The sequence below is a fragment of the Mytilus californianus genome, unplaced genomic scaffold (genome assembly GCF_021869535.1).
Source record: "Mytilus californianus isolate M0D057914Y unplaced genomic scaffold, xbMytCali1.0.p SCAF_4, whole genome shotgun sequence".
NCBI classification, from domain to species: domain Eukaryota; kingdom Metazoa; phylum Mollusca; class Bivalvia; order Mytilida; family Mytilidae; genus Mytilus; species Mytilus californianus.
Window position 1 is genome coordinate 45791324 of NW_026262690.1, and position 27887 is coordinate 45819210.

A 27887-nucleotide genomic window follows, 5' to 3' on the forward strand; every position below is an offset into this window, starting at 1 on the left:
ACAGTGACCTGTTGTTGGTTGCAACCATGTTTGGTGGATAATTGTCTTATCAGCAATTACATTATCTTATTATTACATTCATAACTTAAGTTATTCACCAGAACAAAACTATACTTACACAACTGAATTATCTTACCAAAAGAAATCATGTATATGCAAAAAAGGCCATCTCCAGTTTTTAGAGCGGAAATTTATATTTGATAAATAAACTTAAAAATTTGCACATTTACATTTTTATCAGTTGATTATTTCTGTTTCAAGTTTTTTCCTATATTTCCAACTATTTTTACTAGTCAGAAACATTTATTATAACACACCTTTAAATATTTATATGTTTATAATATAAATAAATATATCTGATAAAAGATAAAGTAAATATGTCCCAATACTACTAATAAATTATCTGAAGAATGTACATCAATTTTAAATCCTGCTTATTATATTGTAAATCAGATAACATCTGGGTAATAATAGTAGATATAAGTTACTACATTAAACATCTGACATTTTTCTAGTTCTAACAAACAATTTCTTTCATTACACCCTGTTTGCACATAGAGCATGGAAAAAGTTTTCAAAATAAATAAATAAGTTGTATAACTTATCATATGTTTCTCTCAAGTATGAATTTGAAGAAACAAGATAAGGCACAATTTTTAGGTGTTTGACAATAATATATATCTGATACAATGATTTCATGTTTTTCGTCTCAGTTTGTAGATTAATTGTGGTCAAGTCAACATCGGGTATTAGGAATACATGTCCCAATTAACTTTCTCATCAGAATGTTAAAGCATTAATAAAGAGTAGTAATATAGGTTTCGATATGAGGTAATTTGAGTTTGAGTTATTTCCCTTTGCCACCATTTTTAAGGGTTAGATGGTTGGTTGATTTCCAAATTGAAACATGTGGATCAAAAAAGTCTAATAGAAGATCCTAGATCGAAATGATGAATCCAGCAAGGCTAAAAGAAATTAAAATTATATCTAGCAGTTAACAAGTTAAATTTGGCTGATTTGTGAAGGAATTTGTGAACCGACCTCCAAAGGGAAGTAACTCTTGCTCAAATTGTGTCAATCAAAACTTATCTATAGGAGAAACTTACATTGTAAGTCCCTTGACAATCTGCATTTCAATGATATTACTGTTTTATAACTAATGTAAGAGTTACTGTCAGTAAACAGAACACAAATTATAATATGAAGTAATGGTTTTCAGGAATTGTGACCAAATTCCTAATCCTTGATCCCCTTTCATTTCTACCTTGATTGGCAAAAATGCCTTTAGTTACAAAATCCGCCTCTGGTTATGGTAAACATTCTACAGACAATTAAAAAAAATGATTGTTATATATACACAGCATGCATAGATTGCGGTTAACACATGTACATATAAGTTATATTAGTGAATTCATAAAATAAAATCAAAATTTACAATGTATAAACAAATTTATTACCAAATAATATACCTAAAAAAATATGTTCAAACAAAAGCTAAATTTGTATGAAAATCAGGCACTTATCTTACCAATTGGTTTCTTTGTTAAGTGGTTTATTGCAGCTAATCACATAAAGCATTTCTTTAACACAAAGGATGTATTATTATTAGGGATGTCAACTCGGTGAAGATAAACTAATCGAGTACTCGTAGGATTTACTGAGCGATTCTCGAGTACTCGCTCGGTCAAGCATTTTATATTTACAAAATGGAAACACAAAATTATATACATTTTATGTATTGTGGGTTGTTGCATTATAAACGTTAAACCCTCAACATTATTACTTAGGACTAGATAATAGTCCAAGGAATTTTATATCATAATTAATAGTTCATTTACTACATGAGCTGATTATGTAAGCTGACAATAATCTAATCATGTAATTAATTAATATCTATAGAAAAATGATTACTCAAACAACAGTAATCGTAAAAAACACATTTAATGATCACCAAAGGGGTGATGATTAGAACTTAATCCTTTTCTGAGGGTCAACACAGGGTGCAACGAATTTGTTCTTATTTATAAATATCATCTTGTATACTTTTTCTGGGACGAGGCTATTTCTCATCTTTGTTAGGTAACTAACAGTCCTGCTGAAGAAAATATATAGTTACGGTTGAGAAGTGGAGGAATAATTAAGATCAGTCAAAGGTGTAAGCCTTGGAAACATGCTCTTGTTCATATATCCTACCTCTCTTTGGAGGAATTTTAAATGACAATTAAACACAAACATTCGAATCGAATTTTAAGTTTTATTAATTTTGATTAATATTTAATTTCCCGGGAGGCGCTCTCAAAAAAATTTGTTGTTATTGTTTTAGCTTAAGAAAGCAACAACATTATTACAGGAAACCGATTAGTCGAGTATCATTTTGGTAATCGATACTCGGTACTACCGAGCGATACTCGAGTACTCGTTGACATCCCTAATTATTATTAAAAAAAATGAAAATCAATTGAAGATAGCTTTACAATAACAGAAACAACTTCAATTTGTAGGGAACAAAATCTATCTGAAATTAAGGACAAATTCACCTGTAAAATTTTACAGAATGGTAAATTTCAAAGTTCATCTGCTTATTCTAATAATTCTTTCTATACAAATGCCTTTGAAAATAATGAATATCATTACATGATGATTTTCTCACCAACCGAAATATATTGCCTCCAGTTATACCTTAGTTTGAATACATGAACAAATGTATTTAATGACTATTTCCATTACAGCTGACCCTATAATTTGGTCCAATAGTAATCCACCATGTAATGATACATTTATCAATTTTAAAAAAATAATAAAATTTTTTGACAAATTACAAATGTACCTAAAAAATAGTCATTGGACAATCAGAAATGTAATCCCATGCACTTGCTTACTAAAAATATGCTAAAATGTTCACCAGTTGATCATTTTCAATTCATACTTCAACTTGAAATAAAATTTAGACCCATGGTACTGAAAAAGTTTTCTGAATAAGTTCTTTCGTTGATTAACCATTATGTTTTATTTTCTTTAGCCATTAATGTTGGTCTGTCCTGGGGCCACTGGACATAACTATAATATTAAACTATCCTTGTAAGAATGATGGAGACAAAATAAGGTCACAGTTGATCCCATGGTTTCAGAAGAGAAGGCTCTTGAAAAGTTTGTCATGACCTTCATACTATGAAGCCAAATGATTGCAAAAGCTCTCATAGACTCTGTAGGCCAAGTGAGCTAAAAATAGTTGATCAAATGAAATTCTACTGTTTCAATTTTTTTAAAACAAAAATAAGACTTAAAATCAGATCAAACAAAAAATGTTTCTTGTATGTAGAGATCAGATCATCTACTAAAGTACAGCGTGATCACGTGTCTTAGAACATAATATTTGTATTAGGTGTACACCAAGAAGTAACAATCTAAATGTGTATAACAATATAACAATCTTTGACAGGTAAGACTACCGGTATGCCCTTTCACTAATATAACCACTTCAATTCTTTAAATTACAAATCTTTCTTGGATGGAGGGATCAAATGATCTGGTAAGGTATTTGGTAATTCATGTCCATCTAATTTAATCTTGATCAGGTGATTGGCTAATGCCCATTCATCAGCATCAAGCATACCATCTTTATCAATGTCTGACAGTTTCCAAACTTTTCCTAACATAGAGTTTGGCAGCTTGGACCTGACCATTTCTGACTTAGCTGCAGCACCAGTTATTTTTCCATTGATTGGATTAAGTTTATCAAATGATTCATCATATTTATATTTCTCTTGACCAACGATCCATTCATGTTCACCACGACCTTCATCAATGCCTTCTCCCCTTCCATAACCAAACATACTCTCATTCATTGTGTCAAAAGCCCCGCCTTTTACATTTGGTCCTTCTACTTGACTTTCTTGCTCATGTGGAATCATTTGCATAAGCCTGGCTATATCTGTAGATAGCATGTTATCAACCGTTTCAATTAACTTTGGTTTCAATGCATGGAATTTTGTGAAGTCTTGATGCTGGAGTACTTCTTTCATTCTTTCTATATCTGGGAAATCTCCTGGTGAAATCTGGTGTTCTCTCTGTAGAACATCATATATTTCTTTTAATCCTTTAATTAAGTCTTTCTTTTTTGCGTCCTTGCCAAACATTGAGGGCATCTCTTTCTTCAAATGACTAATGATATAGGCATGTACCTAAAATGAGAAAATATTGATATCATAACTATCAAAATAAGTCTGTCTTAACATTGTCATACAAATCAAACACCAAGATGTAAGTAGAGATCTACATTGTAACTCAGAAAGATTATAGTCAGTGACTGAGTTATCATTTGTCATGACTACCACAGCTGTTACTCATTTATTCATTTTTATACTCATACATGCATACACTATATGTAAGGAATCTACTGCTGATATCGCAATAATCAATCTCACATTTTTGTCAATTCTTCAACATCAATAACAAATGCACATCAAAAATTTATGAATTTATTAGGTCTTTCAACTTTTCCTGGAAAGGCCTATTGCTTTTGTTCTGAATATTATTATTTTTTCTTTTTTTCTTTTCTTTTGTCTTTATTTTTTCTTTCGCTGTTTGGTTGTTTCTCAAGAAATCACTAAGATATTTGGTATATGATATTGAACAGTTTATACGCTTTTGAAACTGACACCGCTTAACCGAATACTTTTCCATGTAAGAGTTATCTCCACGAACACTGTTTTTCTTGTTATTTCTTCTTCTTCACAACCTAAGAAGAAACCGACAAATTTATTTTACCAAATTTCTCGTTATATCCTCAGGATGTTACATTTAATTTTGACCAGCGTTACAAATACTCCATATGAGAGTTATTCCCCCTTATGTTTTTGAAATTAGTGATATGTATTTGTAACTTTTGAACCATAAGTGATAGAGACCTAGGGTGTTTTGATTTGAGGTCATTGGTCCACTAAAAGAAAAATGAGGTCAAGGTCATGTTCTAAATTTTGATTTTGGCTTTTTATTTCTTATTATCAGAAGCTGTACAAGATATTAACAAAATATTTGTATTAAATTGTTATATGCGACATGTCATAACACATAATTTTTGGTTGAACGGGTACGTTGACATAAAATGGGAGTTTTCTCCCCTCTCATATTTAAAACTAGCTGTATGGTGATATAACTCATTAACCATATATAGTAGAGACCTAGGGTCTTTTGATTTGAGGTCCTTACTGTATGACCTTGAAATTAAGGTCAAGGTCATTGGTAAATTTGACGTTCTAGATTTTGACCTTTGCTTTAAATTCATATTTCTACATTATAAAGCCATAGGACTTTATGCATTAGGTTGCAAGCCATATGACCTTGAAAAAGCAAACTGGAAGTGACCTTGTGTAAACCGGAAGTAGTATTTTTTGTACTTAATTCATGTAAAAGTATATAGAACCATATATTTTTGAAAGCAGTGCCAATCAGAAGTAACAAATTACATCACTTATTTCAAACAAAATTGAATAGAAACCATATATTTTTAGTATCAGCATACAATGAGCTATCATTTGACACTGGAAATTGGTTTTAATTGTTATCTTGATATTTCATAAAATTATGTCAAATACTATAAATTCAGAAATTTTTGCATGCATTTATTTTGCAAGATTTCAGGAATGTCTGCATAAAGATAGATGCATCAGATTTCAGAATGCAAGTTTTTAATTGCAAACTAACCCAGTTGAATTATTCGCATAAATCAAAACCTCTCTATAATTCTATGAATTTACAGAAATTACAGTAATAAACTCATGTCACTCATGTGTCTGTCACATGTCAAGAACCTCATCAGTGGTTGTCTTATGTCCTATCTTTATGTCCTATTTTTATGTTGTATTTTTAATTTGGAACATTTGATGTTGATGGCAAATCTTTAATTCTTTCTGTTTATTTGTTCTCAGTTTTCTAGACTTGGGACAATTTTAGAGCTTGGCATATTGTATAGACACCTGTCTATCACATGTATAACATTGTTGTTCTCAGTTTTATAGACTTGGGACAATTTTAGGGCTTGACATATTGTATAGACACCAGTCTATCACATGTATCATATTGTTGTTCTCAGTTTTATAAGACTTGGGACAATTCTAGAGCTTGACATATTGTCTAGACACATGTCTATAACATGCATAATATTGTTGAAGACTATATGTTGCCCTCTAAATCTCCATTCATGATTTTTGTTGTTTGATTGTTGTATCATTGATAAATTGGCCATATTTCTAATTTTAAAGACCATATGTTGACCTCTAGATGTCCTGCGGTTATTTTGTTGCTGGGTTGCTGTATGTATTATTTGTGTTTTCTCCATATTTTCACTTTTCATATCTAAATTGTATTTTTAAACACATTGAATAAAATGCTTCGCTGGGGCGCAGCTTGATACGACCGCAGAGGTCGAACCCTGAACAGTTGGGGCAAGTATGGACACAACATTCAAGCTTGATACAGCACTGAATTTGGATTGTAATTAAATATTTGACACAGCATAGGTTTCTGACACAGAATGAATGTGGTCTAAGAACTTAAAAATTTTTAATTTATCTATTCAAACCATATCATTATTATTTGCTTTTATATATAAATCAGAAATAACCAATTTAAAATGGAAAATTTCAAAGAAAAAAAAGGAAAAAAAAATCCCCCTCCCCCCAAAATTTTTTGAACCCCCTTATGATTCATCACCCTCAAACACAATCCCAGCCTTCCCTTTGTGGTATGGTACCTTGCAGTACATATGATGGACTGTGAAACTAAGATCAGGAGTTTGGGAAATTTTGGTCAGGAGATTAGGACTCAGATCAGGAGGTTTTTAATCGACATAAATTCTGTCGTAAATGTAACCGTGTGCTGTAGAAATTGTCTGTTAAAGTGTGCTTTCTTCAACTTTCCATCCGAATGTATTATGTTTATAGTACCCTTGTACTTATAAATTTTCTCTATCTTTTTAAACTTTCAACTTGTTCAATCTAACATTCTTCTTTTTAAGTATGTTCTTTAAATTTTTTAGGTCATATCTTTTTTTCCATTATTCATTGCAATCAGAATATTTGCTTATCTATCTGCAAATAGATCTTTTATTTTAATCTTTATGCAAGTAGATTTTTAATGCATGATAAGTAACACATTCTAACTGGATTTATGGGTCATAGTTAATATATAAATTTCAATTTAAGCCTTGAAAGGAAGTATAGAACCCTCAAATAATTTTCAAATTATTATTTTTTTATTTGTCCTAAGACATTTGAAATCATTTAATTACCATCCTTTTATGATTATTTGTTCAATTTATATTTTATTTATATTCTTTTAAAAATTTACATTATTTAAAGGAAAGTAACTTAAAACAGGATAAATCAAGGGAAGTAACCCAACATTCATTTATAAATATACAAAGTTTTATTACACAACGGCAGTTAGCCTGATGTAAAAATCGTTGATTACCAGTATGTTTGACACCCAAGGTGACAAGTGAAGCCATATAATTATCATGTTAATTGATTTACAGGTAAAATATAACTTAAGGTAATGTCAGTTACACCAGATATGTTGGGCTGAAATTTTTCATTCATGAAATATTTCATACACAGGATTTTTTTGTCTTCAACGGGAGGTCGGGAGGAGACCCCTGAAAACGGGATTATTGTATTCCCTTCGGGAGGTTCACATGTATGATTACTGTACAATTTCAGGGAGATCAATACACTTGAACAAAAGTTATTGTCTGGAAACTAGAAAAATGCTTATTTTTTGGCCCCTTTTTGGCCCAAAATTCCTAAACATTTACGGCAATTACCCCCAAACTCAAACCCAGCTTTCCCTTTGTGATATGGAACCTTGCAGTACAATTTGATAAAGATCCATACACTTGCACACAAGTTATTGTCCTGAAACTAGAAAAATGCTTGTTTTTTGCCCCTTTATGGCCCCTAATTCCTCAAATTTCTAGGGATTTAACCCCAAAATCAATCCCAGCCTTTCCTTTGTGGTATGGTACCTTGCAGTACAATTTCAGAGAGATCCATACACTTGAACAAGTTATTGTCTGGAAACTAGAAAAATGCTTATTGTTGGCCCCTTTTTGGCCCCTTATTCCTGAACGTTGTGGGAAATTACCCCCAAAATAAATTCCAGCTTTCCCTTTGTGATATGGAACCTTGTAGTACAATTTCATAAAGATCCATACACTTACACACAAGTTATTGTCATGAAACTAGAAAAATGCTTGTTTTTTGCCCCTTTTTGGCCCCTAATTCCTAAAATTTGGAGGCAATTACCCCCGAAATCAATTCCAGCATTCCCTTTGAGATATGGAACCTTGTGGAACAATGTCAGAGAGATCCATACACTTGAACACAAGTTATTGTCATGAAACTAGAAAAATGCTTGTTTTTTGCCCCTTTTTGGCCCCTAATTCCTAAAATTTGGAGGCAATTACCCCCAAAATCTATCCCAGCATTCCCTTTGTGATATGGAACCTTGTGGTACAATGTCAGAGAGATCCATACACTAACACACAAGTTATGTCTGGAAGTTACAAAAATGCTTATTTTTGGCCCCTTTTTGGCCCCTAATTCCTTAACTGTTGGTACCATAACCCCCAAAATCAATCCCCACCTTCCTTTTGAGGTATTGAACCTTATGGTAAAATTTCAGAGAGATCCATTCACTTAAACTAAAGTTAGAGTGCGAAAACCAATGTGTATTCGGACGACGACGCCGGACGACGACGACGACGACGACGACGACAACGTCATACCAATATACGACCACAAAATTTTTTTGCGGTCGTATAAAAATCAAGTGTGGGACAAACAATTTTAAGTGTTATACAGTTAATAAACATAAGAGTTATCTATAATCCCATCCAAAGTCTAATAAACATAAAGAGTTATTTATAAACCTATCCAAAGTTAATAAACATAAGAGTTATTTAAAATCCTATCAAAAGTTAATAAACATAAGAGTTATGTATAATCCTATCCAAAGTCTAATAATTATAATAAATCAAAGGACCGGAAAAAATTGAAAGCTTTTTGTTCAGTCTTATATGTCCTCTTTCCTGTTTGTTTAAACAAAATTCTGGATTGCAATAATAAACAGATATAAAACTCTTCCTTAAGCTTTTTCTAGAAATCCTGTTCATGCATGTCAATTAGAATTAGAAGATACAATTGAGGGAATTTAAATACTATACATCTAAGATGGACAACAACAAAAAGATGAAAAAATAAATGGGGAATGTGTCCATGGGACACAGATGATGCCCCCACTTGCATATCATTTAAAGTTATAAAGGAACATAACTGAAGAACGGTAAAAGCAACAATACCCAAATTTGTACTTGATCTGAGTTTTGTGGTAATAAGTATTGTGTATAAGTTTCATAACATTTGGCTGAGGCAAACTTAAGTTAGAGAAAAACAAGAGGCTGTCAGAGTGACAGCAAACCGGATTTTCCTGCAGAGGTCGAACCCTGAACAGTTGAGCAAGTATGGACACTACATTTAAGCTTAAAACAGCTCTGAATTTGGATTGTGATTGAATATTTGACACAGCATAGGTTTGTGACATAAAATGAATGTGGTCAAAGAACTGAAATATTTGAAATTGGACATTTATGTACCTATTATGGTCCAATATCCAAAATCTAAGTACATATTAGAATCAGCATATCAAAGAACCCCAAGAATTCAATTTTTGATGAAATCAGACAAAAGTTTAATTTAGGACCCTTTGGACCTCAATGTGGACCAATTTGATAAAGGAGCTCACAATCCAAAATCTCTCAATACATGGTTAGATTCAGCATTTCAAAGAACACAATAAATTCAATTTTTGTTGAATCAAACAAAGTTTAATTTTGGACCCTGATTTTGACCAACTTGAAAACTGGGCCCAAAAATCTAATATTTAAATACAGGTTTAGATTCAGCATTTGAAAGAACCCTATATATATTTAATTTATGTTGAAATGAAACACAGGTTAATTTTATCCATAATATTTTCTGTGCAAAGGGAAATAACTCAAACTGGATAAATAGTTCTCTAAAATGAGATATGATGCAATTTTTCAAATTATAATCAATAATATAATAACAACAACCAGTGATGACTAAGTTCTCTAAAATTGGATATGATTTAACACTCAAACATTGTTAGAATCAGCATATCAAAAAACCAAAGAATTCAATTTTTGATGAAATTAAACAAAATTTTAATTTAGGACCCTTTGGACCTCAATGTAGTATTATCTTATTACATTTTGCTCCACTTAATTGCATACACAGTTTAATTTAGGACCCCGATTTGGACCAACTTGAAAACTGGGCCCAAAATCAGAAATCTAAATATATGTTTATTGATAATCAATATAAGCTTAGTTTTTAAAGTTCATTCATAAAAAAAAAGTATATAGCATTCAGAAAATTAGTTTTTACAGAATAACAAACAAACTTGCCACAAAATTCTTCAAACAATTTAGACAACAAAGAAAAGAAGAAAAAAATCCAAAATTTTGTTAATCATTAATACAATGTCTTTTCAAAATCTATAAAACTTATCAGTAACAAGAAATAATTGTAACAAGATGCTGTTACGAAGTCTCCCAAACAAAGCTCCAATAATTTGTCATTCCCATGGTCGCCTGACATTGGGCAAAGTCCAGTACAAATTGGTTTGTGATATGCATAAGTGACACCTATGGATTGACCCTGTATGTCATTCAAATCTTCTTGAAATGACAAACAGGAATATATATGGTTTAGGGGTGGAGATCTCAACCTTTTACAAGTTCTTAAACAGGAGGGGGGTGGGGGTGACTGCAGGGGACTCACCTTTTTTTTCATTTGATTTGTTTTATTGTCCCATACAAGAGTATGTATGGTTTCGGGTGGGGATCTCGACCGTTAACAAGTTTTCTAAAAGAAGGGGGTGGGGGTTACCCCCATGGGCTTCCCCTATATTTCATTTGTTTTATTGTCCCATACAAGAATATATATATGGTTTAGGGGTGGGGATCTCGACCGTTTACAAGTTCTCAAACAGGAGGGGGTGGGGGTGACCCCAGGGGACTCGCCTTTTATTTCAATTGATTTGTTTTATTGTCCTATACAAGAATATATATGGTTTCGGGGTGGGGATCTTGACCGTTTACAAGTTTTCAAAAAGAAGAGGGGTGGGGGTAAACCCGGGGACTCCCCCAATATTTCATTTGATTTGTTTTATTGTCCCATACAAGAATATATATGGTTTAGGGGTGGGGATCTCGACCATTTACAAGATAAAAGCACATTCTCAAATTGAAGAGGGGTGGGGGTAAGAATATATATGGTTTAGGGAGACTTAATTATCTACAAAATGTCTAATAATGAAAAGTAAATTTCAAACTTCATTGATACAGTCCTACTAGTAAATTTAAAACTTTATATCTACAGTCCTACAGATCTTATCAGGAAACAGATTATTTTTAAATAAATCTGTCACTCCAATGATTATCATATGCTAAGATATTTCTCAGATCTAATTAATAATGAAATTCATACTTGCAAATCTGAAGGGTTATATCCCTTTGAACAGTACTATGGTTTAACATAGTACTCTAACATTACATATATAATAATTAATAATGTAATTAACTTCAAAATGTCTAATAATATGGCTTATAATCATCACCACTTAGGAAATAGAAAATTTTCAAATAAATCTGTCACTCCAATTTTTATTGTGAGATAAGACATTTACCATATGCTTAGTCATAATATGATAACAAGAGGAAAATTTTAAAAAATACCACTTTTAGATATTAGAAATGGTGATAACTCAAAAAGGAGAAATACAAAAATAGTGAAAATTGAACTTGACCTTCATTTAGTCACAAGAAACAAAATATCTAAATTTGAAAATAAATTGATTCGCCAAGCGCAGCTGGATACGACAGCAGAGTTCCAACCCTGAACAGTTGGGGCAAAAATGGACACAATATTCGTGCTTGATACAGGTCTGAATTTGGATTGAAATTAAATGTTTGACAAATAATAGGTTTCTGACACAAAATAACTGGAGTTTGCGACCATAATTACCCATTTAAATACATCATAAAAGTCTTAAAATAGAAAATGACATACATAATCATGTCTAAAAATAATATATCTTTAATCAGCATTTTTATTAGTAACTTCTAAAAATAAATTGACAGCTAATCACCTCAAGACAATACAAAATTTCTTAATACATAATTTTAAAGCAGTGTAATGGAGGTAATCCAAATTTAACATTGTACTTAGAAGTGATTGTCCATTAACAAGGAAACCCTTGTTTGTTCCCCCTTTTTTGCCCCTAATTCCTAAACTGTTTGCGCCATTACCCCCCAAAGCCAATCCTAACCATCCCTTTGTGGTATGGAAACTTGTTGTACAATTTCAGAGAGATCCATATACAGTACCACAAGTGATTGTCTGAAAACTAGAAAAATGCTTAATTGGGCCCTTTTTTTGGCCCCTAATTCCTAAACTGTTAGGACCATAACCCCCAAAATCAATCCCAACCTTCCTTTTGTGGTTATAAACCTTGTGTTTAAATTTCATAGATTTCTATTTACTAATTCTAAAGTTATTGTCTGGAAACCAAGTGTCTTGGACGACGACGTGATACCAATATACGACCACAAAAATTTTTTGCGGTCGTATAAAAAATCATCACAGCGTTATCATGTTATTGAAGAGACACTGTTTGGCAGCCGCCCGTCTGCCCGCTGTACATCCCCAAATCAATAACCGATATTTCCTTCGAAAATCCGGTTAAAAAACGAAAAATTCAGCAATTTTTTCCTTTGTAAAGGGCATAACTCTAGAACAGTAAAAGTGACACAACCAAAATTCAAACTTGATCTGTATTTTGTGGTAATAAGCATTGTTTAAAAGTTTTTATAACATTTGGTTGAGGCAAACTAAAGTTGGAGAACGGAAACGAAAAATTCAGCAATTTTTCCATTTGTAAAGGGGCATAACTCTAGAACAGTTAAAGTAATGCCACCAAAATTCAAACTTGATCTGTGTTTTGTGGTAATAAGTTTCATAACATTTGGTTGAGGCAAACTAAAGTTAGAGAACGGAAACCAACTTTGGGACGTACGGACGTACGTACAGATGGACTAGGGTAAAACTTAATGCCCCCTCCAATACGGCAGGGGCATAAAAATGTAGAAAAAGACAAACACCACAGGGATAACTCAAAATTGAGCAATGAGGACACCTCCAAAAAAATGTGTGTCATAGTTTCCTTTATGCTTTTACACTAAAAATACACTTTCAAAAGGTATTAATTTTCTTCCAACTATAAAGGAGTAGGATGCTGCTAGATCCCATGTACATGTATAATATCAACATGACAACACATATTAATGGATAAAGAGACTGACACACAAGCTAAAGTTCACTTTCCTTTGTGTGTCATATCAATGTTTATAAAACACCTAATTATCTACATTGTACATGTACAAATAACAATGTATATTATCATGATTATAGTAATGTCCTGATGATGAGGTTAATATAAATAGCATACATTGTAGAAACTCATTTCTATTCAAGATATAAACAAATATTAATTCTTTACTAGTCAAGAGCTTCATACAAATTTGTATACTTTGTAAATATGGCTGATTTTTAAAATCAATCCATCAGAAGCTGTTTATATTGCTAAACTTGATTCTATTTTTTTTAACAACAAAATATGTTTTGACTACAACATGTACAGATGGACAGTGCATTTCTGTATACATGTATAATTAATGACAATGTTCAGCCCTTAATCTACAAAAGCCAGAAATTGACTCTGAAATTAACTGTTGCTGGATGGTTTTTACCTCATACAGAGCAACAGTTTTCTTTAATGGTTACTAACATTATCAAATTGTAAGAAAAAAATAAACCTTTTAAAGGTTATAATTTAATGCAGCTTTTCCCTAGAAAAATCGTTCTCATAATTTTTTAAATTGTGTTTTTTAATTCAACAAATATTAACAATGCAAGCTATTAACATCACAAGTGATTTCATTTTTGAAATCACTTGCTTAAGCAAACTTTTGTCCAGAATTATTACAAATGAAGTTATCTACCTTTATATTAAGTCTCAAATCCCTAAAATGAGTAGTAAATTTATAGAACTAAAACACAGGCACTTGTCTCTGAAAAAAAAAAAAATAGTTACATGTATATACTTATAATATTTTTTTTCAGAGACAAATGCCTTTGTACTATTTAACTAAAACATGTGATTTTATATTTTGTTACATTTTCTCCCAGATTCAAAGTATAACTGCTGTTTTTAAGAATATACTAAAGATAAACATATCAACAGAGCAAATTAACTCTTATATTATTATAAATGATAAACATTTAGTGATATCTGAATCTGAAATAACTTGTTTGATTAGTACATCATGTGTACATGTACATGTATATGGTAATTTTCTGCCTAGAAATCACTTCTTTAAGTAGCATTTTCCCATCTGACCCCTTGCATGCATGTTCAACACCCGAGAACAATAAACTTTTTATAGAGAACATTACTTTTTTATTGCATAATCTCAAAGTTTAAATATTTAATTTTTCAGGAAAATCACAACTTTGCCTCAGAAATCAGATACATGTACAGTCAGTTTGAGTCGGAGGGCGAAATAAAATTCTCCCTGAAGCTTCTCTAGAGCAAAGTGGGGAGTCCTAGGGCAACTATATTCGCTCACTTCGCCTGGTGTGGTGACCCCTGAGTTTCCCTAAACTATCTTTTTATGCATTAACAATGGATTTATATTCAAGATGTTAGGACTGTGTAGGTTATTGATAAACATAAGTACATGTAAGTACACAATAAAATGTACATTAAGTGTTTCATAAATATATACGTTTGTAATTAAATATATCTGTGGACCACAGAAGTCAAAGGTAACAAATCTAAATTTAAACAACTAAAAAAATAACATCAAATGATAGCAGGGTTAATGTTATCTGATATGAATTATTTTTACAACTACATGTAGGAAGTTTTTTTTGCAAATTTTATACCATAAAGTTGATACATGTACATGTATGTAACATGATTGATCACTTGAATTTTGAAAAGTTGAGATGAAATAAATTCCAAGCTAGTCAGCTCATATCAATGGATACTAGCAAATATTGTGATATATATAACAATCATGATAAATATGATAAAACAGAACTGACTGTCAAATAAAAATTTAATTGATAGTACATGTACATGGCATGTATAAAAGAATGAGATGTGGTATAAAATTGTTTGATTGCCCATGAGACTTCTTATATATCAACCAGAATCTTAATAATATGGATGAAAGCAGCTATAGGTCACTGTATGGCCTTCAATAATGTGCAAAAAAAAAACCCATATGGCCTTAGATATTAAATGTGCACATTCAATAAAGTATAATTTGCTATAAAAGGCCCTGACATGACATAATGTGAAATGTGAATCAAGTAAGCAACGTTTGGAGTGGGACATGTAGCTCCATAAAGGGGGGAGGAAGGATCGCTCCCCCTAAATTCACCTCTAATAAACATGTTTATGAACACTCAACCTTCCTAAAATCTGAAACAGTTGTGAAACAGCACAACATAAGAACTGTAAAAATTAGATGGAAATGGCTTGACTCATGTACAATTTGTATTATTTCATTCTCTTTCATTAAATCAATCATAAGTCAGTGTTATATAAATGAAATAAGAGTAAAATCACTGAAAGGTCGTCGGCAATATTTTAAAAGTCTTTTTAAAATTTTCTAACAGGTATCACAAAAAATTAACACAGAGAATTACATGTAGGTACATGAACATTTTTGTACATATACCAGTAATCAGCCAAACTTCAAAGCTGATCAATGAACCCTAGGAATGTCATTACATGTACAGTACTACCTGTGACATTATCTTATTAATGGTGGCCATAAAAAATATGGTAATTATGATGGCCCTAAATGTCCATCATTATACCCCCTGCTGCTTAATTAATACACAAGGTATTAATCAATAAAATGCTTCGCTGGGTGCAGCTTGATACGTCCGCAGAGGTCGAACCCTGAACAGTTGGGGCAAGTATGGACACAACATTCAAGCTTGATACAGCTCTGAATTTGGATTGTGATTAAATATTTGACACAGCATAGGTTTCTGACACAGAAAGAATGTGGTCTAAGAACTTCAATTTTTTTAATTTACCTATTATGGTCCAATGTCCAAAATCAAAATACATGGTTAGATTCAGCATATCAAAGAACCCCATATATTCAATTTTTGTTGAAATCAAACAAAGTTTAATTTTGGACCCCAACTTGGACAAACTTGAAAACTGGTCCCATAATCAAAAATCTAAACACATGTTTAGATTCAGCATATCAAAGTACCCCAAGAATTCAATTTTTGTTAAAATCAAACTAAGTTTAATTTTGGACCCTTTGGACCTTAATGTAGACCAATTAAAAAAACGGGACCCGAAATTAAAAATCTAAAAAAACACGGTTAGATTTGGCATATCAAAGAACCCCAATAATTCAATTTTTGATGAAATCAAACAAGGTTTAATTTTGGACCCTTTTGACCTCAATATGAACCAATTTGATAGCGGGCCCACAAATAAAAAATCTAAATACATGGTAAGATTCAGCATATCAAAGAACCCCATATTTTCAATTTTTGTTGAAATCAAATAAAGTTTAATTTTGGACCCCAATTTGGACCAACTTGAAAACTGGGCCAAAAATCTAAATACATGTTTAGATTCAGCATATCAAAGAACCCCATATATTCAATTTTTGTTGAAATCAAACAAAGTTTAATTTTGGACCCCAACTTGGACAAACTTGAAAACTGGTCCCATAATCAAAAATCTAAACACATGTTTAGATTCAGCATATCAAAGAACCCCAAAAATTCAATTTTTGTTAAAATTAAACTAAGTTAAATTTTGGACCCTTTGGACCTTAATGTAGACCAATTCAAAAAACGGGACCCAAAATTAAAAATCTAAATACACGGTTAGATTTGGCATATCAAAGAACCCCAATAATTCAATTTTTGATGAAATCAAACAAAGTTTAATTTTGGACCCTTTTGACCTCAATATGAACCAATTTGATAGCGGGGTCCACAAATAAAAAATCTAAATACATGGTTAGATGCAGCATATCAAAGAACCCCATATATTCAATTTTTGTTGAAATCTAACAAAGTTTAATTTTGGACCCCAATTTGGACCAACTTGAAAACTGGGCCAAAAATCAAAAATCTAAATACATGTTTAGATTCAGCATATCAAAGAATCCCATATATTCAATTTTTGTTAAAATCAAACAAAGTTTAATTTTGGACCCTTTGGACCTTAATGTAGACCAATTTGAAAACTGGACCCAAAATTAAAAATCTAAATACACGGTTAGATTTGGCATAACAAATAAATAAATGTGGTCAAAGATTTTACAAATCTAATGCGCCATACTGGTCTTCCTTTATAAATATGCATTTCTTTAAACATAATTTAAAAGCAGTGTAAGGGAAGTAACCAAAACGTTGTATTTGGATTACCTCCCTTACACTGTTTTAAATTATCTAAATTGTTCATTAACCATTACTTTATACATAATTTAAAAGCAGTGTAAGGGAGATAATTTCAATGATGTATTTGATTTATCTCCCTTACACTGCTTTAAATTATGTTTTGTACTAAAGTATTTGTCCATTAATGAGGACAACCTTGTTTTTCCCCCTTTTTTGCCCCTAATTCTTAAACGGTTTGAGCAATAACCCCCCAAAGCAAATCCTAACCATCCCTTTGTGGTATGGAAACTTGTAGTATAATTTCAGAGAGATCCATACACCGTTCCACAGTTATTGTCTGGAATCTAGAAAATGCTTATTTTTGGCCCCTAATTCCTTAACTGTTGGTACCATAACCCCCAAAATCAATCCCCACCTTCCTTTTGTGGTATTGAACCTTATGGTAAAATTTCATAGAGATCCATTCACTTAAACTAAAGTTAGAGTGCGAAAACTAGTGCGTCTTCGGACGACGACGCCAACGTCATACCAATATACGACCACAAAAATTTTTTTGCGGTCGTATAAAAACTAGTCAAGGATAAAGAGAAATCATGACTGCATTGAAGTGTTAAAATTACATAACTTATAGGTAAAGTGTCTCAGGGAAAATATATGACTTTTTGTGTTTGTCAAATTTAATAACTGTGGTTATGACAAGAAAATTCTAAAATAAAATGAAATGAAAGAACCTTAGTGAGCACGCTCACATACCCCACGTCCCCACATTGTCATTGAAGAAATAAAAAAAGTGTAAGAAAAAAAAATTGTATCAGAAAAAATATTGAATCATAATTTCCTGTCAATATGCACATCTACATAGTATGTCCTTCTTATCTACACAGTTTCATGAAATTCTGTTGTGTGGTTTGAGAGGAGTTGCAATGACAAAAGGTTGCAGTAGTATATTGGGCAAATAAGTTCAAAGGGGCGCAACTCATGGGAAAAAAATTGAATCGTAATTTCCTGTCGACATGCACATCTACGTAGTATGTCCTTATTATCTGAAAAGGTTTCATGAAATTCTGTTGTGTGGTTTGAGAGGAGTTGCGATGACAAACTGTTGCAGTAGTACATTAAAGTAAATAAGTTCAAAGGGGCGTAACTCCTAGAAAAAGAATTGAATCATATTTTCCTGTAGATATCCACAACTACATAGTATGTCATTATCTAAAAAGGTTTCGTGAAATTCTGTTGTGTGGTTTGAGAGGAGTTGCGATGACAAGAAACAGGACTGACGGATGGACAGACGGACGGACCAAAAACATTATACTCTCCGCAACTCGTTGCATGGGGTATGATAATAAAACTAGTTGAACATATAGCTTCCTAACTTTTTTTTTGTAAAAATTTTCTCATGACTGTTTGCAAATGTTTGTTTTGATGTTATAACTTTTAAATAATTTTATCAATTTAAGTTATTTTTTACATGTATTTTTTGGCAAGTGAATAATAAATGAATATCATCTTCTAATCTAAAGCAAACTTTCACAATGCATGCCTTTTTCCATTGAAAAGGTGTTTCTAAAATTAATTTTCTAAAATCAAAATTGTTTATACTTACTGCATTTAACATTGTTTAACAAATGTTTAAGATTATCTTAAATAAAATTTAGGCAATTCATTATTTCTCTATTGAATAAATACATGTATATTCAAAATATTCATTACAGAAAAATTGATAATTTTTTTATTGTCATATAAACATATTACAATTTAATCAAGTTTCTGACCAAAAAAAAAACCCAAAACAAACATTATAATGCAAAGAAATAACAATTCTATAAGAAATCAAAACACATGGAAAAAAAGTTATTCGGTTTTTTGCCCTCAGTTCTAATGACTTTCTTTTATAAAGGAGCCAATATTTTAAACATGTTCAATGTTATAGAGGTTTAGCAATTCTTTTACTTTTTGTTCTTGGTTAAGATTTTATTCATAAACTGATCAGAGACATTATTATGAGAAGGTAAACAATTTTCAAATAGATTATCTCTAAGTTGTTATGTTAATTTTACAAACAATTCTATACTTTATAGGAATTTTGTACATCATGTACATGCAACCGTTGTCAATATATTGGAATTTGATGCGACTGTCATACAAGTGAGAGGTTTAGCGCTATAAAAGCAGGTTCAATCCACCATTTTCTACATCTGAAAATGCCTGTACCAAGTCAGGAATATGACAGTTGTTGTCCATTCGTTTGATGTGTTTTGTCATTTGATTTTGCCATGTGATTAGGGACTTTCCGATTGAATTTTCCTCTGAGTTCAGTATTTTTGTGATTTTACTTTTTAACAGACTTGTCTCTTCCATGACAAAGATATTCTACTTTTCCTGTAGACACATGGTTGAGAAAAACACTTGTTCAAATTTTAAAAACTTCAGCAATTCAAGTGCAGTAACTCAGAATCTGATCTAATCATGAACACTTAATGATGAACATTATAAGGCATAAACATAAAAATGGGCAGATGATTTCTAATGGAAACTTAATGATGGACATTAAGAGGCATAAACATGAACATGGGTAGATGAACAATCATGAAAACTTATTAATATTATGATCCCTGAAAATGAGGAAATGGTTAAATGTCAGAAGAACAGGCATGTACATTTTACAATACAATGTAAGTTACTGTCAAGTTCAAGTAATTAACCTGTTACTAATTACTAACATTTGTAATCTGGAAAATTTAACGTTGACCAATGAACCATGAAAATAAGGTCAAGGTCTGACAATTGTCAACATACATGTATATTTGTTCCACCTAACAAAAGATCCCCTGGAAACTTTATAATAAACAATGCCATAATATCTGTTCCTGTTGGAACAAATATTCTATAACCTTTATTCTGTTAGGATACTGTGATTTTTGTTCCAGTTAAAATAATATTCATTAATATTTCTTCCATTTGGAACTTATATTATGAGGAAGTTATATTTCATGTCTTATACATGTATCTTGTTAGACAATGTCAGATGGAACTGTAAATTTGGTACACCTTGCAATTATTCTACACCTGCTTGGCCTATTTCTTGTTGTAACGAATTGAGAAACTGACTGCAGTGATGTTTAATGAACATAATCTAAATGTACATGTATGTCTTACTGGTAAATTATTAATTCAAAGGATTTTGTTTCCAAAAATTACTTGGAAACCTCTACTAAATTAATTCTTTCATAAATATAAAGATATGGTTTGGAAGTTTGGCTGTACAAATGTACCTGTAGCATGGAAGAAAATATATTACAAATGGGATATCACACTCTTATTTAAAAGATGATGTTTTTTTAAAAAGACCTTAAATTTACATACAGTCCATGTTACAATATGTAAATGCGAAATTTTTTTGATTGTATTTATTTCTTGAGAATGAGTTTTTGTGAGGCGAGTGCTCTACAAGTGAAGAAAGCGATATAATATTTTTTAAAATTTTGCGATTCAGAATTTATGTACATGTACATGTTAAAACTGGGTTACTTCAAGGAAAAACAAGGAGAAACATGCTCTAATGCATATAATTTGATGTATTGGTGCCTGTACCATATCCTACTTTCTTGTCTCGCTGTGGTTCAGTTGATTATTTTCTTCAAATAAGCTTTGTATGCATGAATTTTCATTTAAATCCATACATGTGTATATATTAAGAAAGCATTTCAGATGCAGTTTAACAAGAGGAATTATGTAAGTAGGATAAATGACATATGTTGAATAAATCAAAATATGTGTATGTATCCCAAAAAATGCCCCATAACAATATTTTTTGATATAGTTGTTTTCATTATATGGTAATGATTGTTTATTGGCTGCTTGACATCCAGTTGGAACTATTTATCCATATTTAGGATCAACATAATGAGTGGTGTGAATATTTCAACAACATCATGAGCATGATGAGTAAGATAGTTATATTGATATGCATGTAGATCTCAATGTTTTAATCTCTTTAAAATACCTGTCACCACATTCACATGCAAAAATATACTCTTTCCTTTTGCTCCTAAAAGCTGCAATGCATTTAAAACTCTTAAACTTGACTAGAAGTGGTTGATAACACATCACAAATTATTATGAGCATGCCAATCCCAATACCACCATGTTGGAACTCTTAAATTTACCCTTACAAAAGAGATCTGCTTGCATGCCATAAGACTAACAACATGAACAAGGGAATATGGGGTTTCATCAAAATAAGATAATTCTGTGATATTTTTAAAAGTTCATGGGAATTTAATATTAACTTCATTTAAGATAGAGATATGTCTATGTCTGTTGAAACGATGATCGGAGATGATGATTGTTCTACCAAGATGATGGGAGATGATGATGGTTCTAACAAATATGGTTGGAGATTACTCTGACCTCCAACGGCTGTTTTGCCAGACAAGCTGGGGTCGTTGTCCCTCGACCCCAGCTTGTCTGGCAAAACCGCTGTTGGACGTAAGAGTAAAAATATTGATGTGATTGTGGTCATCTAACCAAAGATTTTTTATTTTTGCCTCCTAGAACTGGTCTTCAATGATAAAACGAGATGCATTTCAGATAACTGTGTGTTCATTAACTACTTGTTGGCATTCCGATTTTTTACCTTTCATTTACAAATCGATTTATCACAAGTGCGTTTGAATCGACAAGAGCAATATATGCACGAGAAAAACGTCTTTGTGAAAAAAAAAATTCAAGGAGAAACTAATTTTGGAGCGGCATGCGGCCCAAAAATTTGCGGAAGCGGTAATTATTTTTTTTATTGAAAAGTCAATTTCTCCAAGACAGGAGCGGGAAAATACAAAGAACTATTAATCAAATTGGTGTGGCCTAAATGTATAATTCCTATATACATTTTTTGTACATGTATGCAGTATGAACAATTAATATTACAGTCTTACTTCCTGTCAATTCTTATGTTATGGCATTGCACAAGGTCATGCTTTTTTTTCTGACTGTTTATGATCTCTTAACAATCAACCACTGGATGTGTAATGAAAATAAAATAAATGGGGAATGTGTCCATGGGACACAGATGATGCCCCCGCTTGCATATCATGTAAAGTTATAAAGGGTCATAACTGAAGAACTGTAAAAGTGACACAACCCAAATTTGTACTTGATCTGAGTTTTGTGGTAATAAGTATTGTGTATAAGTTTCATAACATTTGGTTGAGGCAAACTTAAGTTAGAAAACGGAAACGAAAAATTCAGCTATTTTCCATTTGTTAACATGCATAACTCTAGAACTGTTAGAGTGGCACCACCAAAATTCAAACTTGATCTTTTTTTTGTGGTAAGCATTGTGTATAAGTTTCATAACATTTTGTTGAGACAAACTACATGTAAACTTCTTAAGTTGGAGAATGGAAACGAAAAATTCAGGTTATTTTTCCATTTGTAAAGGGACATAACTCTAGAATGGTTAAAGTGATGCCACCAAAATTCAAATTTGATCTGTGTTTTGTGGTAATAAGCATTGTGTATAAGTTTCATAACATTTGGTTGAGGCAAACTTAAGTTAGAGAAGGGAAACCAATTTTGGGACGTACATGTACGTACAGACGTACAAGGGTAAAACATAATACCCCTTCCGCTAAGGTGGGGGTATAAAAAATGCCTTGTTGATGATCATCATATCTGAGCTCTGACTGTTAATAATTGAAATTTGTGCAGTTCTTGAACTAATGACAATGAGGTCAAGGACAACAGACATATACTATGTAAAAGTATGCATACAAGACAATAAAGCATCTGAATACAAAATATTGATATCCAGCTATTCTAGTTTAACTTCTTAAGCAAAAACATTACAGCAATGTGAATGAGTATACATGTACACTTCCCTAAGTGTCTAAAAGTCTCCATCAAAGGAACTCACTTCTCCAAAAGAATGAGCCATGCCTACAAGGATACATCATAACATATATAACAAGAGTGCACACGCTGAAATGTCTCGCCTTCTTTACTAATCATTGATGTTATGTTGATAGTCCTAAATATAAAGCTTTATTACAACTGTCACATAAACTTAACATTAACCAAGTAAACTAAACATTGACCAATGAACCATGAAAATGAGGTCAAGGTCAGATAAACCATGCTAGGTAGGCATGTACAGCTAACAATTCTTCCTTACAACAAATATAGTTGACCTATTGCTTATAGTTTAAGAAAAACAGACCAAAACACAAAAACTTAACACTGAGCAATGAACCTTGAAAATGAGGTCAAGGTCAAATAAAACCTGCGTGACTGACATATAGATCATAAAATATTTCCATACACCAACTATAGTTGAACTATTGCATATAGTATTAGAAAAAAAGACCAAAACTCAAAAACTTAACTTTGACCACTGAACCATGAAGATGAGTTCAAGGTCAGATGACACCTGCCAGCTAGACATGTACACCTTCCAATCATTCCATACACCAAATATAGTAGACCTATTGCATACAGTATAAGAAAAACAGACCAAAACACAAAAACTTAACTATAACCACTAAACCATGAAAATGAGGTCAAGGTCAGATGACACCTGCCAGTTGGACATGTACACCTTACAGTCCTTCCATACACCGAATATACTAGACCTATTGCTTATAGTATCTGAGATATGGACTTGACCACAAAAACTTAAACCTTGTTCACTGATCCATAAAATGAGGTCGAGGTCAAGTGAAAACTGTCTGACGGGCATGAGGACCTTGCAAGGTACACACATACCAAATATAGTTATCCTATTACTTATTTTATAATAAGAGAGAATTTAACATTACAAAAAATCTTAACTTTTTTTCAAGTAGTCACTGAACCATGAAAATGAGGTCAAGGAGGAAGCAGGACAAATCGCCCCACTGGAAAATCGCCCCACACCTAATCGCCCCACTTTTTCACCAACTCGCCCCACTTTTAAAAAAATCGCCCCAACTGGTTTACCAACTCGCCCCACTTTTTAAAAAATCGCCCCACTTTTGAAAAGGGTTAAATCCCGTTAATATTACTCCTGCCAACTCGCCCCACTTAACGTACAACGTAAAGGTAAACCCTTTTATTTTAAGACTTAAAATAGTAAATTTCTGTGACAAATTATCCCCAGGATAAAATATCACAGAGGAAGAAATAAACCGTTACAATATAATGTTATTGAGAATAAGAAATCTACATAAAAATAAGCAGATTGCTATAATTGCCAATGAGACAAGTATCCATCAGAAACCAATATGATAACATTTAAATTCCAATTTATATTAAGCACTCCTAATGTAGTTGAATGTTAAAATGTCATGCAGGAAAAAAACGTCACATAAATGCTGATGCTACCTTCTTTCTGTTTTATTTCAACCAAAAGAAAAGAACCAAAAAAACAGATGCATTTCTAACGTTTTCATAAGAGGACAGAATTGGAAGGCCTACACTCATTACAGTTTAATCATTTTATTCATAAGTGGGGCTAGTTGGTAGCCATTAATTCTATTCATACTTTTATTTATCAGTTGGGTACGTTGGCAGACATAAATTCAACGGTATTACTTCCTTTTTCATAAGTGTAGAGAGTTGGCATGACTCAATATTAGGATTTTCCTATTTTTCATAAGTGGGGCGAGTTGGGATAACTCAATTCATCAGAATTTTTCTATTTTTCACAAGTGGGGCGAGTTGACATTCACGTCACCGAAATACTGGTACTCACTTCTTACTGCTTTATTTAAACAAAAAGAAAAGAAAAACAAAAACAAAAAGAAAAGAATTACAAAAGATGTTTATCTAAGGTTTTCATAGGTATTGATTTTATTTATAAGTGGCAGGAACATATACAACGGGATAGCATCTTTTTCCATAAGTGGGGCGAGTTGGCATTACTAAATTCATCGTGGTTTATCTATTTGTCATGAGTGGGGCGAGTTGGCAGACCTTATTTCAGCGGGATTTTAACCCTTTACATGAGTGGGGCATGTTATCCAACCTATTTTCAATGGGATTTTACCCTTTTCATAAGTGGGGCGAGTTGGTAAACAAGAGTGGGGCGATTTTTTTAAAAGTGGGGCGAGTTGGTGAAAAAGTGGGGCGATTAGGTGTGGGGCGATTTGCCAGTGGGGCGATTTGTCATGGATTCGGTCAAGGACATTGGACATGTGACTGACGGAAACTTCGTAGCATGAGGTATCCTATACAAAGTATCAAGCATCCAGATCTTCCACCTTCTAAAATATAAAGCTTTTAAGTAGTTAGCTAATGCCGCCGCCGGATCAATATCCCTATGTCGAGTTTTCTGTGACAAAAGTCGCAGGCTCGACAAAAATTAAACATACATTTAATTTGATTAAAACGCTTTCGAGATGCGAAGGCCATAATTCCACGTCGTCCATTGGATGTGTCGGCCATACCGCCAAATCGTCCATACCTTGTAAAGACGTATCGTCCATACTTTAAGTATTTTTTCCATTGGTGTTATAACATAAAATATAATAATACAAGAAGTATTATTTCATAGTTATAACATAAATAAGATTTTGTAGTATTTATTATGTACAAATGTACAAGTTTGCAGCTTTGAAAGAGTCAGTATACATGTAGATGTCAACTAAATATTTATTTTTACTTCTGTACATCTGCTGTTCAACAAGACAAGTAGACGCATAGAAGACTGGTTTTAGGTTAATGCTATTGATAATTCATTCTTTGAAAATTGATTTACAGCTTTTCAGATAGAGAGTAGAAACTAAAGAGCATATCATTCCATCTGTGCAGTACTGCGTACCATATTTTATTCTCGTTAGAACAAGAATTTCTTGACCCAATATATTTGTCACTGCTGAGTTCCAGCATTGGTGCTGTAGTTTTTATAGTGATCTCGTTTTGTATTTCCTTTACAATTTCTTGACAAAAGCATAATTAGTACTTAAATTCATCAAAGAAATGATAATAAGCAATTAACAATCTTTTTAAATTTTATAATTGATCATTATGTGATTACTGCAAATGATGGATGATGCGTCTTCACATAGTATGGACGATGTTGTCCTATGGCGATACATCTTTTCAAGGTATGGACGATACCTCCTATGGACGACGTGGCAGTATGGACATCGCATCCTGCATCAATTAAAACTGGATGTTTTTTGTACTTGTACTTGTACAAGTAGTGAAACCTTTAGCTCACAAGTGCATGTACATTTTTGTTATAAAACAAAGTTCAGATCAACATGTATATATAAATGATTTATATTCTTGACTGGTTCAAATCAGAGATAATTACCTTTGCCAACCTTGCCCTTTTGATGAGGTCATTTAGTTTCCGTAAAGCTGCATTTTTTGGTAGGCTCTGTAAATCATTAAACAGGTCTTGTTCTTCAAGTTCAAATAATTTCCTATTCATATCGAAGTGTAAAGGATTGTCCCAGAAAGAACCTATGTATACTCTTGCAACTTCAGGTGTGTTCAAAACTTTTCCAAGGGACCACATTAATGCACCATAAACTCTCATCAATTGTTGATGATCCACCATGTCTGCTTTGTTCAAAATTATTCTGATTTTGTCATCATATCCCTTGACTGCATCAATTGCTCTTTTGAATTCGTCTGAAATATCCAATTTGTGTGCATCGAAAAGAAGCAATATTCTGTCCACTCTTTCTGCAAACCATTCCAACACACCAGCAAAATCATATCCACGGTCAAGCCTCTGTTTTTCTCCAGACAAAATACCTGGGGTGTCTACAATTGTTAAACTATCAACAACTGGATTGTTTAATGTTGAACACTGAAATCGATTTAGAAATGCATTTCCAAATTTTGTGAGTGGTTTGAATTGCTTTTTACTATCAACAACAAGGGCGTTACCAGGAACAATTCCATCTTGATCTCCACTCATAACGGCTATGAACCGATCTGTTGTCGGCTCTGGACCTATTCGTATTCCAGGAAAATCTTGCTCTAGGAGGTATCTTATAAAGGTTGTCTTGCCAGTTGAGTATTGGCCGATGAGCAGTATCATTGGTTTAGCGTCAAAATCTGGATCATCAAGTTGGGGGGAGTGGAAGTCATGAAACTTATAATGTTCCTCTAAAGGTAATAGTTTTGTTCTGTAAATAGATTTTAGGCCATCGGCAACAGTATCGAACACCTCCGGTTCTTTCCGCTTGTTATTCCCGTCAAGCCACCTCTTCATCTTGAAATACAAAATAACTTTCACTTCTGAAGTCGGTTTATTTCAGACGTGACAAATACTGCGGAAGTGAATATCATTATGTGCGC

At 32.4% G+C, this 27887-nt stretch overlaps 1 protein-coding gene across 1 annotated transcript; it reads right to left on the reverse strand.

Annotated features, from left to right (window-relative positions):
• Window positions 1–318: 318 nt before the first annotated feature.
• LOC127738115 (EH domain-containing protein 3-like) lies at window positions 319–27887 on the reverse strand. Its single transcript, XM_052249247.1, has 2 exons — window positions 26890–27887; window positions 319–4181 (listed from the first exon to the last, which is right to left on the reverse strand). The coding sequence occupies exons 1-2, from the start codon at window positions 27799–27801 to the stop codon at window positions 3492–3494; spliced, it is 1602 nt and encodes a 533-aa protein (XP_052105207.1). The 5' UTR covers window positions 27802–27887; the 3' UTR covers window positions 319–3491.

Excerpts from the sequence above, each read along its gene's own strand:
- LOC127738115 (XM_052249247.1), bottom strand. The coding sequence starts at position 27,801 with ATGAAGAGGTGGCTTGACGGGAATAACAAGCGGAAAGAACCGGAGGTG. Across the intron at positions 4,182-26,889 it reads AAAGGGCAAGGTTGGCAAAG|GTACATGCCTATATCATTAG; the intron begins GTAATTATCTCT and ends TTCTCATTTTAG.